Consider the following 16,612-nt stretch of genomic DNA (forward strand, 5'->3'; position numbering starts at 1 on the left):
AGGTATAGGTCAAGTTCATCAAATTGTATCAGATTACTCTTTTTTTCCTCTTCTTTCTTTTTCTTGTTGAGCTGTGATCATCCAGTCATTTAAGCCAGGTCAAGTGGATATTATCTGCAAGTGTGGGTGTTCTTGTGCATATGCCCTCTCTTTTTATCAGCTGAACACTTCACTCTCCACATTGTAGGGCTTAGCTTGCCGCTTCATTGCTGTTTTTCCCTCACTTCCCCTTATCGATGACGAGCGTGGTGACCAATCAGAGCGTGTATTCCTATTGAGTCTTGTTCTTGGAAGGGGGGTTGCACTGAGGGGACCGGACCACTTGCCTTGATGCTTCCTGGGCAAGCAACTTGTTTGTTCTTGTAGCAACAGTCCAACTGCCTCTATTGTTTTGTATTTTTCCTGTAGGTCTTTCTTTCAAGAAGTATCTTCTGTTCTTCTAGCTGCTCCAGGCTGGTCTGCTCGTCCTTTCAAGTGGAAATTTCCCATCTCTGGAGATCTGGATGTGGTTCAGGCTTCTATCTATAGTCTTATGTATTGCAGAGGCTCCGCAGGAAGCCTCCTTCACTGGGCACATTGTAGCCCCATTTTAGGTATCTCAAACAGTTATAGGCAGAAGACGTACTTACAACCTTTCTGTGGTGATGTTTCTGGCGATCTTTTCCTTCTTTCTTGTCTTCTTAATGATTTTTTTCTTTCTTCCTGTATAATGTCCTAGTCTTTGGTCTTTAGTGTCTAATGTATCAAATCTGTTCTTCAGATGATCTGTAAATTCAGGTGGGATATATTCAAGGTCATAATTTAGCTTCGGTGGACTTGTTTTTATTTTCTTCAACTTCAATTTGAATTTGCATATGAGCAATTCATGGTATGTTTTGCAATCTGTCCTTGGCCTTGTTTTGACTGATGATATGGAGCGTTTCCACCTTCTCTTTGCACAGCTGTAGTCAGTTTGATTTCTCTGTATTCCATCTGGTGAGGTCCATGTGTATAGTCATCTCTTTTGCTGTCTAAAGAAGGTATTTGAAATGAACAACTCATTGGTTTTTGCAGAATTCTGCCATGTTATCTCCAGCATCATTTCTATCACCGAGGCCATATTTTCCAACTACGGATCCTTCTTCTTTGTTTCCAACCTTTGCATTCCAATCGCCAGTGATTATCAATATATCTTAAATACATGTTTGATCAATTTCAGATAGAAGAACTTGGTAGAATTCTTCTATTTCATCCTCACTGGCATTAATGATTGGTGTGTAAATTTGAATACTAGTGGTAGTAACTGGTCTTCCCTTTAGGCATATGGATACCCCATAAAATATGTGTTAACTTGTCTGGGTCATGATTCTAAGTAATTTGGCAGTTATGTAGTGATGTATTTGGCAGTTCTATAATGATGATGAATCGACTCGACAGCACTTAACAACAACAACGATGATGATGTGAACCCCCAACATGAGATCTTATGTGATTAGTCAATTAGTTTTAAGGCAGGTTGCGTGGGTACAACACTCTTACTCAGGTCATAGTCCTGATCCAATGGAAGGGGAGTTTCCTTGGAGTGTAGTATTCCTCGCCTTTTATCTTATAATGAATAAAAAGAGAGAGAAGCAAGCAGAGAAGGGACCTAGCTACCACCAAGAAAGAAGAGCTTACAGTGGCAGAATTTCCTTTGAACCTGGGGTCTTTGCTCTGAGAACCTGCTAGACCCAGGGAAAAACTGATGTCAAGACACATGTAGATCTCCAATGAACATGGGGCCCACAGATGTTGAAAGGAGACAAAGACCTTCCTTCAGAACTGGCAGGGAAAAAATGCCTTTTCCTAGTGCCAGTGCTCTGCATTCAGACTTTGAGCTCTTAAACTGTAAAAGAATACATTTCTATTTGTTAAACCATCCACTTTCAGCAGGTTTGCAGCACTAAATAAATCAGATGCTTAGAAACTTGAATGGTAATTTGTCTTTGCCATGGCGTCAATGCATGCTTAGTATACTCTTGTTGAATAGATCTAAATCAGTCCCCATATGGTCAAATTCATGTGGTAAATTTGACATGTGTAGTGCAAACTGCCCAGTTTCTATTAATGTTTTAACAAACTACTCCTAAACTTAGTAGCTAAAAGCAATAGCCGCCATTTATTTGCTCACAATTCTACCATTTGAATGGGGTTGAATTTGTTATCTGCTCTACATACTTCCTGGATGGCTCATCCACATGAGTCATTAGTTCTTTTCCATGTTGTCCTCTTCACAGGGGAGCTTCCTCATAGCATGTTGCTGGATTGCAAGAACCATTTTCTCAAAAGAAAGCTAGGTGAAGATGCATGACATTTCTGTGATCTAGCCACAGGAGTTACATTGTATCTCTTTTGCCAAACTTAATTGGTTGAGGCACACATTCAAATAATGGGGATATACATTCCATCTCTTGACTGAGTAGTAGAAAGATTGTAGAACATGTGGGACAGGAGAATTTGTTGGAGCCATCTTTAGAAAATAAACTCTGTTCAAATGGTGTATTCATTTTCTATTGCTATGTAACAAATTACCACAAACTTAATGGCCTAAACTGGTGCTGTTGTTATTGTTGTTAAGTGCTGTTGAGTCGGTTCCAACTCATAGTGACCCTGTGTAGGGTTTTTGAGGAGCAGCTGTTGATTTGCAACCCAGTGCTTATCCTATAGCGCTACACCAGGAGTCCAGAGGCCTAAGCTAACATGCACGTATTAACTTTAAGTTCTGTAGATCAAGTGGACTAAGCTGGGTTATCTGCTTAGGGTCTGAGCAGGGGAAGAATCTATTTCTAGGATCATTTCAATTGGTGGCAAAATTCATTTCCTTGCAGTTGTAGGATTAAGATGCCAATTCCCTTGTCATATATACATTCCCCCTTCCAACTTCAGAGTCAGCAATGCCACATGAGTTCTTTTCATTCTTTGGACCTCTTTGTTGTTGTTCAGTGTCATCAAGTTGATTCTGACCCATAGTGACTCTGTATAGGGTTTCCAAGGAGCAGCTGATGAGCTTGAACCACCAACTTTGTCTTCCTCTTACACCACCAGATGGGTTGTTTCTCTTTTTGTCATTGGATTATAAGAGTACTTTATATTTTCTGGACTTTAAATCCTTAACAGATATCTGATTTCCAACTATTTTCTTTCATTCTTTAAGTTGTTTTCCCACCTTCTTGATAATGTTCTTTGATGCACAGCAGTTTTACATGTTTATGAATTCTAATTTAATCTATTTTTCTTTTGTTACTTTTACTTTGGGTGTCAGATTTAAGAATCTGCTGCCAAATCTGAGGACATAAGACTTACTTCTGTTTTATAGTTTAATCTCTTATATTTAGACCATTGATCCCTTTTTAATCAAGTTTTGTATATGGAGTGAGTAGGGGGGGGGGGCTGACTTCATTCTTTTGTATGTAGAAATCCTGTTGTTTCACTATCTTTCCCGTTGAATGTTCTTGGCACCTTGTAAACACTCAGTTGGTTATATATGTTTGGGTTCAGTTTTTTATTCTCAGTTCTGATCCATTGGTCTATATGTCTATCCTTATGACAGCATCACACTGTTTTGATTCCTGTAGCTTTGTAATAAGGGCAGTTTGGTAGTCCTTTTTTTTTTTTTTTTTAGATCCTTGACTGTTTTTTACTTGCTTCTGAAAAATCAGCCATGAAAGCCCTCTGGAACCCTGAGATACATGGGGTCTCCATGAGTTGGAATTGACTCAACAGAAGTTGGCTTCATTGACTATAAAATGCATGTTTATAACATTTTCTTATAAAAACCATATACAATGAGTCTCCTTGGGTAATAACAAACTGTTAACATACTACGCTGCTAACTGACAAGTTAGAGGTTCACCTCTAACCTAGTGGTACCCTAGAAGAAAGACTTGGTGATATAATTCTAAATAAATCAGCCATTTGAAAACTCTTTAAGGAGCACAGTTCTACTCTGACACACATGGGGTTTCAGTGACTCAGAATCGGTTTAATGTCAGCTGGTTTACATATATAGCATAGCCAACTACAGAATTCACATAGGTTAGAAACATATTAGTTTTACCTGAATTTTATAGTTAAAAAAAAAAAAAAATGGAGACCTAGAAATTCTAGGGAACCTGCCTAAGGTCCCATTCTTAATGAATACAGATCCAAGAGTCGGAAATGTGGGTCTATTGTGTTCTGCTTCAGGGTTCTATCCACATACTAAGCTGCATCTGTTTTCAAGCCTCAAAAGAAGGACTTTGTATCAGTTAAGATTAGATATGAGTGGCTTAGATGAGGTTGAAGTTTCTTTTTCTTGTACTTGAAGTCAGGAGGTTTCAGTCTTCCAGGAACCATAAAATCCTCAGGAACTAGGCTTCTTCCTGCTCATGGCTTCACCATTGTAGGGGTGTGGGTCTTCACCTCAGGGTCCATAAGATAGCATTTCAATTCTAGGAAGTAAGATGTAGGGAGAGGTGAAGAAAGGGGCAAAGGCAAAGGTGCACACCAATAGTTTCTTCAGGTTGGTTCCTTGAAGTTGCCACACAACACCTCCACTCATCTCTCACTGGACAGTATCTAGTTATACAGACACATCGAGCAGCAAAAATGTCTGAGAAATATTATCACCTTTATTTTGGGCCTTCATATTCCCAGCTAAAATTTCTATTACTCTGAATAAAAAGAGAGAAAGCTCTGGGGGATGCAGTAATTTCTGCCACAAATCTCAAGGTTAGGAATATAAAGAGGAAACAGTTTGAAATGAAATAAGAAAATACATAGGAAAGTTCAAAATTTGCTACATTTTTTTAGAGATCATTTTAGGCTCAGGTGAGCTCGCTTTCTTTAAAGTTTATGTCACCCATTGAGTTGACCTGAAGCCAGTTAGCCATATGATAGAAGTTCATCCTTAGAGTTCCTTTACAGTATTAAATCCTTGTGACTATATTAGACATGTCTAATACCTGGGTGACCTTTTCCTACAGTCTAGAAAAGATAAGACAGAAGGTGTCTCATTTGCTCAACAAAAGTTGTATTTTCTAACCTCATGGAAGAAATGAGGAGGTCCAAGAGCTGAACAGAAAATTTCAATAAAGCCAAATATTACAACAAAATGTGTAAAGATCTGGAATCAGAAAAACAAAAAGGAAGAACACGGTCAGCATTTCTCAAGCTGGGGAAACTGAAGAAACAATTCAAGCCTCGACTTTTGTTATTGAAAGATTCTCTTGGCAAATTATTGAAGAATGCAGAAAGCATCAAGAAAAGATGGAAGGAATACACAGAGTCACTGTACCAGAAGGAAGTTGTTCATGTTCAACCGTTTCAAGAGGTAGCATATGACCAAGAACCAGTGATACTGAAGGAGGAAGTCCAAGGTGCATTGAAGGAATTGGCAAAGGAGGCACTCATTCATTTCTGCCAAGAAATTAGGAAGACAACTATCTGGCCAACTGATTGGAAGAGATCCATATTTGTGCCTTTTCCAAAGAGAGGTGACCCAGTGGAATGTGGAAATCATCTGACAATCTCTTTGATATCACATGCGAGTAAAGTTTTGCTAAAGGTAATACAGAAACAGCTACAATCATACATTGACAGAGAACTTCCAGAGGTTCAAGCCGGATTCAGAAGAGGCAGTGGAACGAGGGATATCATTGCTGATGTCTGATGGATCTTGGCTGAAAGCAGAGAATATCAGAAAGTTATTTACCTGTGCTTTATTGACTACTCAAAGACTTTCGATTGTGTGGCTCATGACAAGCTATGGACAACATTACGAAGTATGAGTATTCCGAAACACTTAATTGTGCTCATGAGGAATCTGTACCTGGACCAAGAGGCAGTTGTTCGAACAGAACATGGGAACACTGAATGTTTTAAAATTAAGACAGGTGTGTGACAAGGTTGTATTGTTTCACCATACTTATTCAACCTGTATGCTGAGCAAATAATCTGAGAAGCTGGGTTCTATGAAGAAAAAATTTGGCATCAGGATTGGAGGAAAACTCATTAACAACCTGCGATATGCAGATGATACAACCTTGGTTGCTGAAAGTGAAGAGCACTTAAAACATTTACTGATGAAGATCAAAGAGCATAGCCTTCAATATGGATTGCATCTCAATGTAAAGAAAACAAGAAATCTCACCACTGGACCAATAAACAACATTTTTATCAATGGAGAAAAGATTGAAATTGTCAAGGACTTCATTCTTCTTGGATCAACTATCAACTCTCACAGAAGCAGCAGTCAATAAATGAAATGACATATTGCATTAGGCAAATCTGCTGCACAAGACCTTTTTAAAAGTGTTGAAGAGCAAAGATGTCAGCTTGAGGACTAAGGTGTTCCTGACCCAAGCCATGATATTTTCAATAACCTCATATGCATGTGAAAGCTGGACAGTGAATAAGGAAGACCGTAGAAGAATTGATGCCTTTGAGTTATAGTGTTGGAGGGGAATATTGAAAGTGCCATGGGCTGCCAAAAGAACCAATAAACTCATTTTGGAAGAAGTGCAGCCAGAGTGGTCCTTGGAGGCCAAGATGGCCAAACTTCGTATCTCCTATTTAGACATATTGTCAGGAGGGAGCAGTCGCTGGAGAAGGATATCATGTTTGGTAAGGTGGAGGGTCAGAGAAAAAGAGGAAGACCCCCAACGAGATGGATTGGCCAAGTGGCAGCATCGATGGACTCAAGTATGGCAACAATAGTGAGGTTGGCCCATGATCGGGCAGTGTTTTGTTCTGCTGTGCATAAGGTCACTATGGGTCGGTACCGACTCGATGGCACCTAACAACAACAACAACAATCTCATGGAATTTACAGTTTGGGGAGAGACAGACAATAATCAAGTAGTCACTCCAGTGAATGTGAAATCAAAAGGATGCTCTAAGGGCATGTGGGCTGTCAACTGTCAGGAAGGTCATGCAAGACTTTCCTGAGAAGTTAAATTCATTCTTGCTGAAGTATCCACTTTCATAGCAGGGAAAACTATGGGAAACTATCCCATGTGCTATATGTGGTATAAACAAAATGTGCTATAAACAAAATGCTGTAAACAAAAACAAAAAATCCAAAATCCATTCCCATCAAGTTGATTCTGACTCATAAATAGGCTTTTCCATATAAATTCCAAGGGCTGCCAAGACTATAAATCTTGACGGGACCAGAAAGCCTTATCTTTCTCCCGTGGAGTGGCTCGTGGATTTGAAACACTGGCTTTGTGGAAACCTGTTGGAAAGACCATTATATGTAAGAACAAGAATGCTAGAGTGAGAGTAGCAAAATAGGGAGAGGAGGTTCAAGGCCCTTTGTGTCCCCCACCTGTACACAAATGGAAAAGAAGAGGTTCCAAGATGGCAGATGGAAGAGGACAGGATCAACCATAGCCTAGTCAGAGCTCTTGCTTGTGAGCTAAATAGGAGCCCAAGGAGCTACGTACAAGAAGGAGTTTTCTAATAACTTTATCTGTCTCTATGAATGTAGGGAGCTTTCCATCTCTCAAATGCCCAAATTGAGTATCTGTTCTATTTGTGTGTTGTGGTAAAGAAGGCATTACTTGATCCAGTGGACCATCAGAGGAGACAACATCTCAGCTCCCACCAGTAACTAGAGTCTGTGGTTCTGTGAGGTGTGGCACCAGGGGAAAACCCCAGCAGCTGTGGGGGAGGGGTGGGCAACATTAGAAGGAAGGAACAGCCAGAAGTCACATTCTGCTTGCCCACCCCCTGGCCCACCCCCTTTGGGAGGCCTTTTGCAGCAGTGAGCAGCCAACCTGCCTGAGGATTTAAAGTTGTAGAAGTCAACCAGTGGAGCATGATCTACCAGGTAGATTTAGGAATTAACTTTTCCACTTAAGGTAGGTGTGTATCCTATGGGCAGCACTGACTGGACTGGCAAGGCTGCTTACAGCTCAATGTTGAGGATGATTCTCAGATCTTGAGCTCCACATAAAGGATTAGGATAGGTTGGGGTATTTACCTTCATCCTTAGTGTGATTTTGATGAAGAAATGGACTACTTAATGTAAAAAAGACTTGTATAAAATACTATCCAAATAGCAACAATGTGGTGGCTACATTTTTAGTGCTTTCTAAACCACCAGCCACTCCTTGGAAACCCTATAAAGGGTTGCTATGAGTTGGCTCCCACTTGATGGCACCTAATGAGAACAACAAATAACAGACATCGTTAAATGATTTGCTTGCTGTGTATCATGTAACCCTCACAATAACCTTTATGACAGAGACCCTTAATATTTCCCACTTGACAGTTGAGGAACAAAGGCTTTAGACAGTTCTTCCAGTTTGCCTGAGGTCTCATAGCTTAGTGAGCAGTAGAACTGTGACTCAAGCCTACGTCTTTTTTTGCTAAAATGTAAGTGCTGTGTATACTTTATTAGGTTTGTTTTCTGGTGCTATCTTCAGAATGGCTACCGCTCATCTGTCACTTTGTCTACTGTGGTGGTGTGTATGTTGCTGTGATGTTGGAAGTTATGCCATTGGTATTTTTATTATCAGCAGGGTCAACCACGGTGGCCAGGTTTCAGCTGAGATTCTAGACTAAGAAAGACTAGGAAGAAGGAAAGGTGGACTACTTTTGGATGTTTGGTGGTGGTAGTGGTTGTGTGCCATCAAATCTATTCTGACTTATGGCAACCTGCATAGGGTTTCCAAGGCTAACCTCCCATGGTGTGACTGGTAGATTTGAACTGCTGACCCTGCAGTTAACAGCCCAGTTCATAATCCACTGTGCTACCAGGGATCCTGATCTGCAATCAACGGTCATGGAAGCAGCAGTCAAGAAATCAAATGAGGATTGCATTAGGCACATCTGCACAGACCTCTTTAAAGTTTACAGTAAACATGTTAGTTTGAGGATTAAGGTGTGCCTGACCCAAACCATGATGTTTTCACTTGCCTCATATGCATGTGAAAGTTGGACTATGAATAAGGAATATCATAGAAGAATTTAAGTTGTGGTATTGAATGAGAACACTAAAAGTACCATGGACTGCTAGAAGAACAAACAAATCTATGTTGGAGAAAGCACAGCCAGAATTCTCCTTAGAAGCCAGGATGATAAGACTTTATCTCTCATACTTACGACTTACTATCAGAAGGGAGCTGTCCCTGGAGAAGGACATCATGCTTTGTAAACTGTAGGATCAGCAAAAAAGAAGAAGACTCAAAATAAGATGGATTGGCACAGTGGCAGCAGCAATGGGCTCAAGTGTGTTGATAGTTGTGAGGATAGCAAAGGACCAGGCAGTGTTTCATATTGTTGTGCTTAGGGTGGCTATGAGCCAGAACCTACTGGACAGCATCTCACCATAACAACATCTTCAGAATGGAGGGACTTGCTGTCATAATCCTTACCGTTAGAGCTCAGCCCTAACTTCCAAGTAGGAGACTAGTATGTGTTTTGCAATCATTTTTAGGACCCTGAAATGCTTGCAAGCTTGCCTTCTATTCAGTTTGCTAGTCTTGCCTGCTTTTCCATTCATCCATCCACATCTGGTGTACAGGCAATATAATGACCCTCTGTTATCAAGCCTCTGAGAAGAGCACTTTTAAAAGGGTTTCCTGTGATTGATCACACATCAGCTAAACTGAGATTTTCAAGACCTCTTGGTACAGAAGTATGATTAAGTTGAGTAAGTTTTTATGTCCTGAGAACTGACTGTAACTAGCATCATTCTAGGCCCTAAGATGTGGGAAGGCAAGGACCGCTGTGAGCCATGGGTAGAGGCAACAGCGACGATTACACTTATGTGGTACACCCTGGAAGCTAACAAAGTGCTTTCATGTCAGCTTTCTTTCCAAGTCTCACTTTTGTCATCTACAAAATGGATCTAATGATGATAATAATAATATACTAAAGTCTTGTCCTATGAAAGAGGTTATAAACTCAACACCTAAGGTGAAAATAGCATAAAATTAGAATCATTCCAGACAATTGCCCATGATGATGGGATATAAAGACTAACCACCTCTCAGAAGTCCCGATGGAATGGTGAAAATGGCAAATGTGACAAAAAGTTACCACCTTTTGTTTGTTTGTTTAAATCCAGTTTAGCCAGGCTTTCTTCCAGCATTAAACCTGAATACCGTTTCTCAGGTTGACTTAATCACAGTTCCTTTGGCGGTGCGGGAAATACTGATCTTCACTGAGTAACTCACTCCGCACCACAGTGCTCACACTACCAGAGTCCATAGAGAATGAGGGCCACTAGGGCTTCCCTCCAAGATGCCAGGTCACTGAGCTCAAGGATGGGAGGGTTGCCAGCCTCCCCCCAGCCATCCCACCCCACTCATTAAGGTTTTTCTTTTGATCGTGTATCCTTGATTTCCTGAAGGTTAAATATTCACTTTCCCAGCCATGAAATCTTCACATGTCACTCGTGCTGTTTCCGCTACAATGTTCTGTCGTCCTGTATCTGCTGAGTTAAGTGCTGAGCATACCCCATTCATCTCCTCGGGGAAGACTTTCCTGACTTTGCTGCTTGGATCAGATCCCCCTGGAGGGACACCTCTTACATGTGTCACTATTGCTATTTTAATGGATTTGCATTTCTCTCTTCTACACACACTAAGGACTCCTGGTATGGTGCTATAGGATCAGCACTGGACTGTGAACCACAAGGTCAGCAGCTCAAATCCACCCACTGCTTTTTGGAAACCTTATACAGGGTTGCTATGAATTGGAACCAACTCGATGGCAATTAACAAAAACAACAACAACGCACATACTAAGGATCCCTGGTAGCATAGTGGGTTAAGAGTTGGATTACTAACCTTGCAAGGTCAGCAGTTCAAATCTACCAGTTGCTTCACAGGAGAAAGATGAAGCTTTCTGCTCATCTTTACACCCTCGGAAACCCTAATACAGGGTCACCAGGAATCGGAACCAGCTTCATGGCACACAAACACTCTCATTACTACCACCACCAGCACCATCACACACACTAAGACGTTCTTGTTAAACAGTGGGGTATACATTGGTCTGCTAACCACGAGGTCAGCAGTTTGAATCCACCAGCTCCTCCTTGGGAGAAAGATAAGGCTTTCTGCTCCTATAAAAATGTACAACCTCAGAAATCCCGTACAGGATCACTGTGAATCAAAATCGACTCGATGGCACACACACAATCACCACAACCACACACACTAAGTTCTAGGAGAGCAGGCTCCTGGTCTGTCTTAACTGTATATTCTCATTATATAATTCAGAGCAAGGCATGTACACAGTAAACATTTAAGTAGATGGATAGGTGAGTGGCTGAATGAGGGACCCACACGAGCATTACTGTTTAGTGTTTTGTTTTCCCTATGATAAAACGTTTGGGAACTTGTTCTGAAGAAAACGTTTTAAGTATTATGCAGTTGTTCTTTTAGAATGAAATGGATAATTACTGAAGTTTCCATTTGCCCTTTAGATAATAGACATTACAAAAAAATCTTGACTTTTTTTTCTCCTTGCTGTTTAAAAAGTCTTTTAATGAGCTTTCAACACCCAAAGTAGCAAATGACCTTTTCTAGAGTTATCTATAGAAAACAAAGGATGAACTGGGTGGGTGGTATGGTTCTGCATTGGAAATCCAGGATCAGCCCTTTTAAACAATGGCTCCTGTCTGTAACTGACCTTGCCCTCTTAGGACATGGAGCCCTGTCTAGTTTTCAGATTCCAACATCCTGGTATTGAGGCAGTTGAGTTAATTTTGTTATGGTTGTTAAGTGTCATTGAGTAAGTTCCAACTCATAGTGATCCAGTACAGGGTTTCCAAGGAGTGGCTGGTGGGTTTGAACTGCCAAACTTAAGATTAGAAGTCCTGAGCTTATCCTACAGCACTGCACCAAATAGAGTTAATAGACATGGAAAATTGGCATAGCCTGCTTGCTGGGTAGAACAGAGGGACAGGCCTGCCGTGGCCACAGCTGATTCACTGAATCTTTTGTTTGCAGGATTGGGGTTTCCTCTTTCCTTCACAGATGGTACCGTTTAGGTGTGATTATTTTGTTCATACAACTTGGTCTTGGTTTTAGCAAAAGATGTTAAGTACCATAGAGTCGGTTCCAACTCATAGTGACCTTGCACAGGGTTTCCGAGGCTGCAAATCTTCACTGGAGCAAAAAGCCTTGTCTTTCCCCCATGGAACAGCTGGTAGTTTCAAACTGGCGACCTTGCGGTCAGCAGCCCGAGTCGTAACCACTATGCTACAGAGCTCCTTTAGCAAAAGGCAGGTTTTCTCAAAACAGCAGCTTACTGGGTGAGGCTGAGGTCAGGTGAGCCTTATTAAGTCTGACTTGTAGGTTGACAAGGACTTCCTTCTCACATGGAGTAAGAATGGTCCTCCACCTACAAGTGGGTAACATAATTTCCTCTGATTGAAAAACAAGTCATCATTTTCCCTGCATCTCTCAGAGGAAAAGGAGGATTCTAACATTAACTGAAAGTAGATAAGTAGTAAGAATTTCGTTTTGGAACTCTGCTTTACCTACTTATATGCGTAAAGACCTTTTGAAATTCCAAACTGCCAAATAGCTCAAATGTAAGGCCTTTGGATTGTGATCCACACTCCCTTTCTGTTTCCATTGCTCTTGACTGTCTTTTTATTTTTTTAAAAAATGTTTTATTGTTAATTATGTGATCGTTTACATGGAAGAACATTAGCTTTACATTCATCCTATCATATATCATTTCATTGCCATGATTACAGTCCCCTCCATGCATCACAAACCAACCAAAGGGTATACCCTGCAAGCCTGCCCTCTGATCGTCAGCACACAGCCCCATCTCCCTCTCTGGGTCTAGAGTCCCCAGCCGCTCCATCTCTCCATGTCATCATCTCTGCCTCTGTCTCTGGCATCACTGTTCCTCTGGGTAGGGTCCCGTACCCCGCTCTTCTTCCTTGGTGGTCCCAGGGACCTCTGCTCCTGGACTGCAAAGTCAATCGCTCCCCTCCTTTTGCTACAAAACATCTACCTTTACATTTACAATCCTCACAGTCAGTCCTGATAACAATTATTCACTATTATATCACATGAGACCTATCTCCATCTCCTTTCATCAGCCCCGTCTAGACAGATTGGATACTACTCAGTGGAGATTCTACCATCCTCCATGCCCTCTGGATCTAGGCTCCCTCTTGTAAGCTTGTAAGCCAGTCACTTCTTGCCTCTGTAGCTCCTCCATTTTGTGTAGCCAATGTCCAAGTTGCCCATCCCTGTCTACTCTGTGTATGAAGGGGGGTGGGAATGATCCTCGCTGTAAAGATTTTTTCCCTCTTTTGAGCTACTGCATCCATAGGTGTAGGTCAGGTTCATCAAATTGTATCAGATTACTCTTTTTTTCCTCTTCTTTCTTCGTCTAGTTGAACTCTCTGATCATCCTCTTGACTGTCTTTGGCACCCAGTCACTCCAGCTAAACCAGGCTCCTTGCCATTTAGTAAATTGTTGTGAAGTGCTGTCAAGTCAGTTTGGACTCATAGCTGGTAGGTTTGTATCGCCAACCTTGCAGTTAACAGTCCAGTGTTTATCCTACAGCTCCACACCAGGACCCCATCTCATAAATGTACATGCTTTCCTTCCAGATCAAGCCTCAATTTCTTACCCCCACAGGGGCGCTGTGAGTTGGAACCAACTCCACGGCACACAACCACCACCACCTAGTGCTACTGGTAAAAGTCTTACCCATCTTTCCAAACTCTTCTCAAAGACTTTGCTTCTACAGAAAGCCTTCCCAGATTATTCCAGGATATTTAGTATCTGGCTCTTGTAAATCAAGTAAATAGAACTTACTTGTACAACTGTCAAGGATTAATTAGCCTTTTTTTAACAGTGGTTTATATGTATGACCGACTTTGTCCTGTGACTACAAGGGCCTGTGTAGTTTTGCAGTGTTGTATATTTTTGTTTTTGTTTTTGCCTTTCTTCTACACTAGTGTCTTATTCATGCTATTTGTTGAAGCCAAGAATTATTTATTTTTGTCTCCTCCACAGTTTTTTGGACGGTATGGGCTCTCAATAATCATTTGTTGGAGAAATTAATAAATATACCCTAAAAACACATGTACTCAAAACTCATTAAACCAGTTGTCCAAACTCCATTGCTTAAAGTTACTCTATGCTTTTGGGAATACAACCTCGCCGGTAATTTTGAAGAGGATGCTTTGTGAGGTGTTTATGTGTGTGTGTGTATGTGTGAAGGTTATTAAAATAATCTACTTGGCAGGTAAACAAATGCTCAGAATTATACCAAGTCATTTAAACCTAAAAGCAGAATCATTCTAGCAGTTTTGTAGGTGCCAGCCAAGGGGAGGAGGGTGGGAGCCCTTGTAAAACTTATAGCAGAATCGGTCTGCAGTATATCCGCAGACCCTGGATGAAGCAGATAACCTGCTCAGTTTTCCCTCCAGCATTGCTGTTTTATAGCAGACCTCCCATCTCCCATTATTTTGAAGTCATTAGCCAGTTGGGCCAAAGATGCAAGTGTCCTTGCTGAGCTGGCTTTGCAGAGTCTGCAATCTTAGCATTATAGTATGTACTTTAACAAATCTTTCTTCTTTGGCAGAATACAGTTGGATTGCTTCACCACCATTCTTTCCACCCCCACCCCCACCTGCCCGCCCACCCACCCACTCACTCCCCTTCCAAAGGGTGCCAGGCATGCTAAATAGTGATTAAACTAAAGATTAAAATTCCATTTGTGTGTGTGAGTGTATGACTGTTGGAACACTAATCGATTCTTTTAGTGGGATGTTAAGTAAAAGCACACAGATTCCAGAAGCAGTTATTTAGAGCAGCCAGTCAAAATCCATTTCCAATTTATTGTTTAATGTGATTTCCACATTATTCTGCCAACCTCCTCCACAAACTCTCTCCTTCACTTTTCTTGCCATGCTTCTTTCCAGCCCTTTCACTTTCTGTAGCAAAAGGACATCTGGAAACCAAGGGGAAGAAAACCAAGGGGAAGAAAAAGTAATCACAGCTTTTAGAGACTAATCTCTGAGTCTGTAGAATCAAACTTAAAATTACCTCTGGGTTGAAAAAACCTACACATGACTTTTCTACATAATATTAAGCGATCGTCACTGCATAAGGTTTGCTGTCTTTTGAAAAGGTTTTTCATACCCTTCTTGTTGACAAATAGGGAGAATAACAGAATAACATTTGCTATTCTTGAGATAGCTGTTTATGTTGCAGAATGCCACAATAGGAACTTTTTCCTGTCCTGAAGAACAGTGAATTGCTGCACAAGCATGTGACCTCTTGTTAATTAGGAAACTCTGTAAATCCTGTTATCAGCAATTGCCAGTTGAATTGGATCAGGTGTTAAGTAGGTTGTCTCTGCAGGATTCAGAACCCTGGTGACACAGCAGTTCAAGCACTTGGCTATACTCCTGCACTGGAGGAGGCTAGAGCAGTCTGCTTCCCTAACAATTTACCATCTTGGAAACCCTATGGGAAAATTCTTCTTTGTTTTGTAGGGGTCACTCTGAGTCAAATGGATCTTTTTGGGTAGGGAATCTTAGGAATGGACCCAATTTTGTTACTAGATTCTCATGCTCTTCACTGTCCCCCAACTTGGCCATCATAGATACTGAAATGGACCTTGTTTTCATAAATTTCTTTAGAAATAATATATTAATAATATCTCTCCTTTACTGAGAGGACTAACTTTGTTCCATGTGCTGGCTAGATAATTTTTACGGGTTATTTTATTCAATCCTCCCAACAACATCTAAGAATAGGAATTGTTAATTCCTATATGTCAGTCAAGAAGCTACCTACCCAGTAAGTGGACCCTAGATTTGTTCAACACCCAGAATGCTTTGAATCATTAAACTAGACTGCCATTGAATAGCAGTCATTCATCCATCCATTCAACAGATATTTATCAAGGGCCTAAAAAGAGCTGTATGTATTAACTGTGATAATTTAATATCCATATGCCTACTGCACTTAACAACAGCAACAAAGACCAGTTAATACCACTAACACTCAAATTTATATGCCAACCACTAAAGATAGTAATAACGAAACTGAAGCATGATACTAATTTCTTCAGTCTGAAATTGATCAAACATACAGTCAAGATGCATTGAATAAAAAGTTGGAAAGAAAGAAGTAGTCATAGTTGGAAAATATGACCTTGGTGATGAAAATAATGCAGGAACTTGTGGAATACTTGCGAATGTTTAGTCACTGTGAAAACCTTAATGAATAGTAGTGAAACACTGTTAGCACCACAATATTGATTATTGTAACATGATGAATAATACCACAATCTTGCCAGAAGATGAGCACCTTAAGTTGGAAGGCACTCAAAATACGACTGGGAAAGAGCTGCCTCCACAAACTGAAGTTGACAGTGATGACGTTAATGGAGTAAAGATTTCAGGACCTTCACTTCCTAATGGGGCACAGCTCAGAATGAGAAGGAATAATTGAAAACATCCATTAAATCTAGTAATTGAAAAGTAGAATGTATGAAGTATGAACCTAAGAAAACTGGCAGTTGTCCAAAATGAAATGAAACACATAAATATCGATATCCTGGGCATTAGTGAGATTAAATGGACTGGTATTGGCCATTTTGAATCTGACA

General features: G+C 40.7%; 1 protein-coding gene across 2 annotated transcripts in view; it reads left to right on the top strand.

Annotated features, from left to right (window-relative positions):
• GALNT10 (UDP-N-acetyl-alpha-D-galactosamine:polypeptide N-acetylgalactosaminyltransferase 10 (GalNAc-T10)) overlaps window positions 1–16,612 on the top strand; it is a 323,413-nt gene that overhangs the window by 135,700 nt on the left and 171,101 nt on the right. Inside the window, exon 4 of one of the 2 annotated variants that reach the window (XM_006863910.1) lies at window positions 3,950–3,984. The exons of the other annotated variant lie outside the window; for it this stretch is intronic. Within the exon in view, the coding sequence (XP_006863972.1) occupies window positions 3,950–3,984 (35 nt within the window). The remainder of the gene's footprint in view (window positions 1–3,949; window positions 3,985–16,612) is intronic. 2 annotated transcript variants of the gene reach the window in all.

The sequence above is a fragment of the Chrysochloris asiatica genome, unplaced genomic scaffold (genome assembly GCF_000296735.1).
Source record: "Chrysochloris asiatica unplaced genomic scaffold, ChrAsi1.0 scaffold00057, whole genome shotgun sequence".
Taxonomy (NCBI): domain Eukaryota; kingdom Metazoa; phylum Chordata; class Mammalia; order Afrosoricida; family Chrysochloridae; genus Chrysochloris; species Chrysochloris asiatica.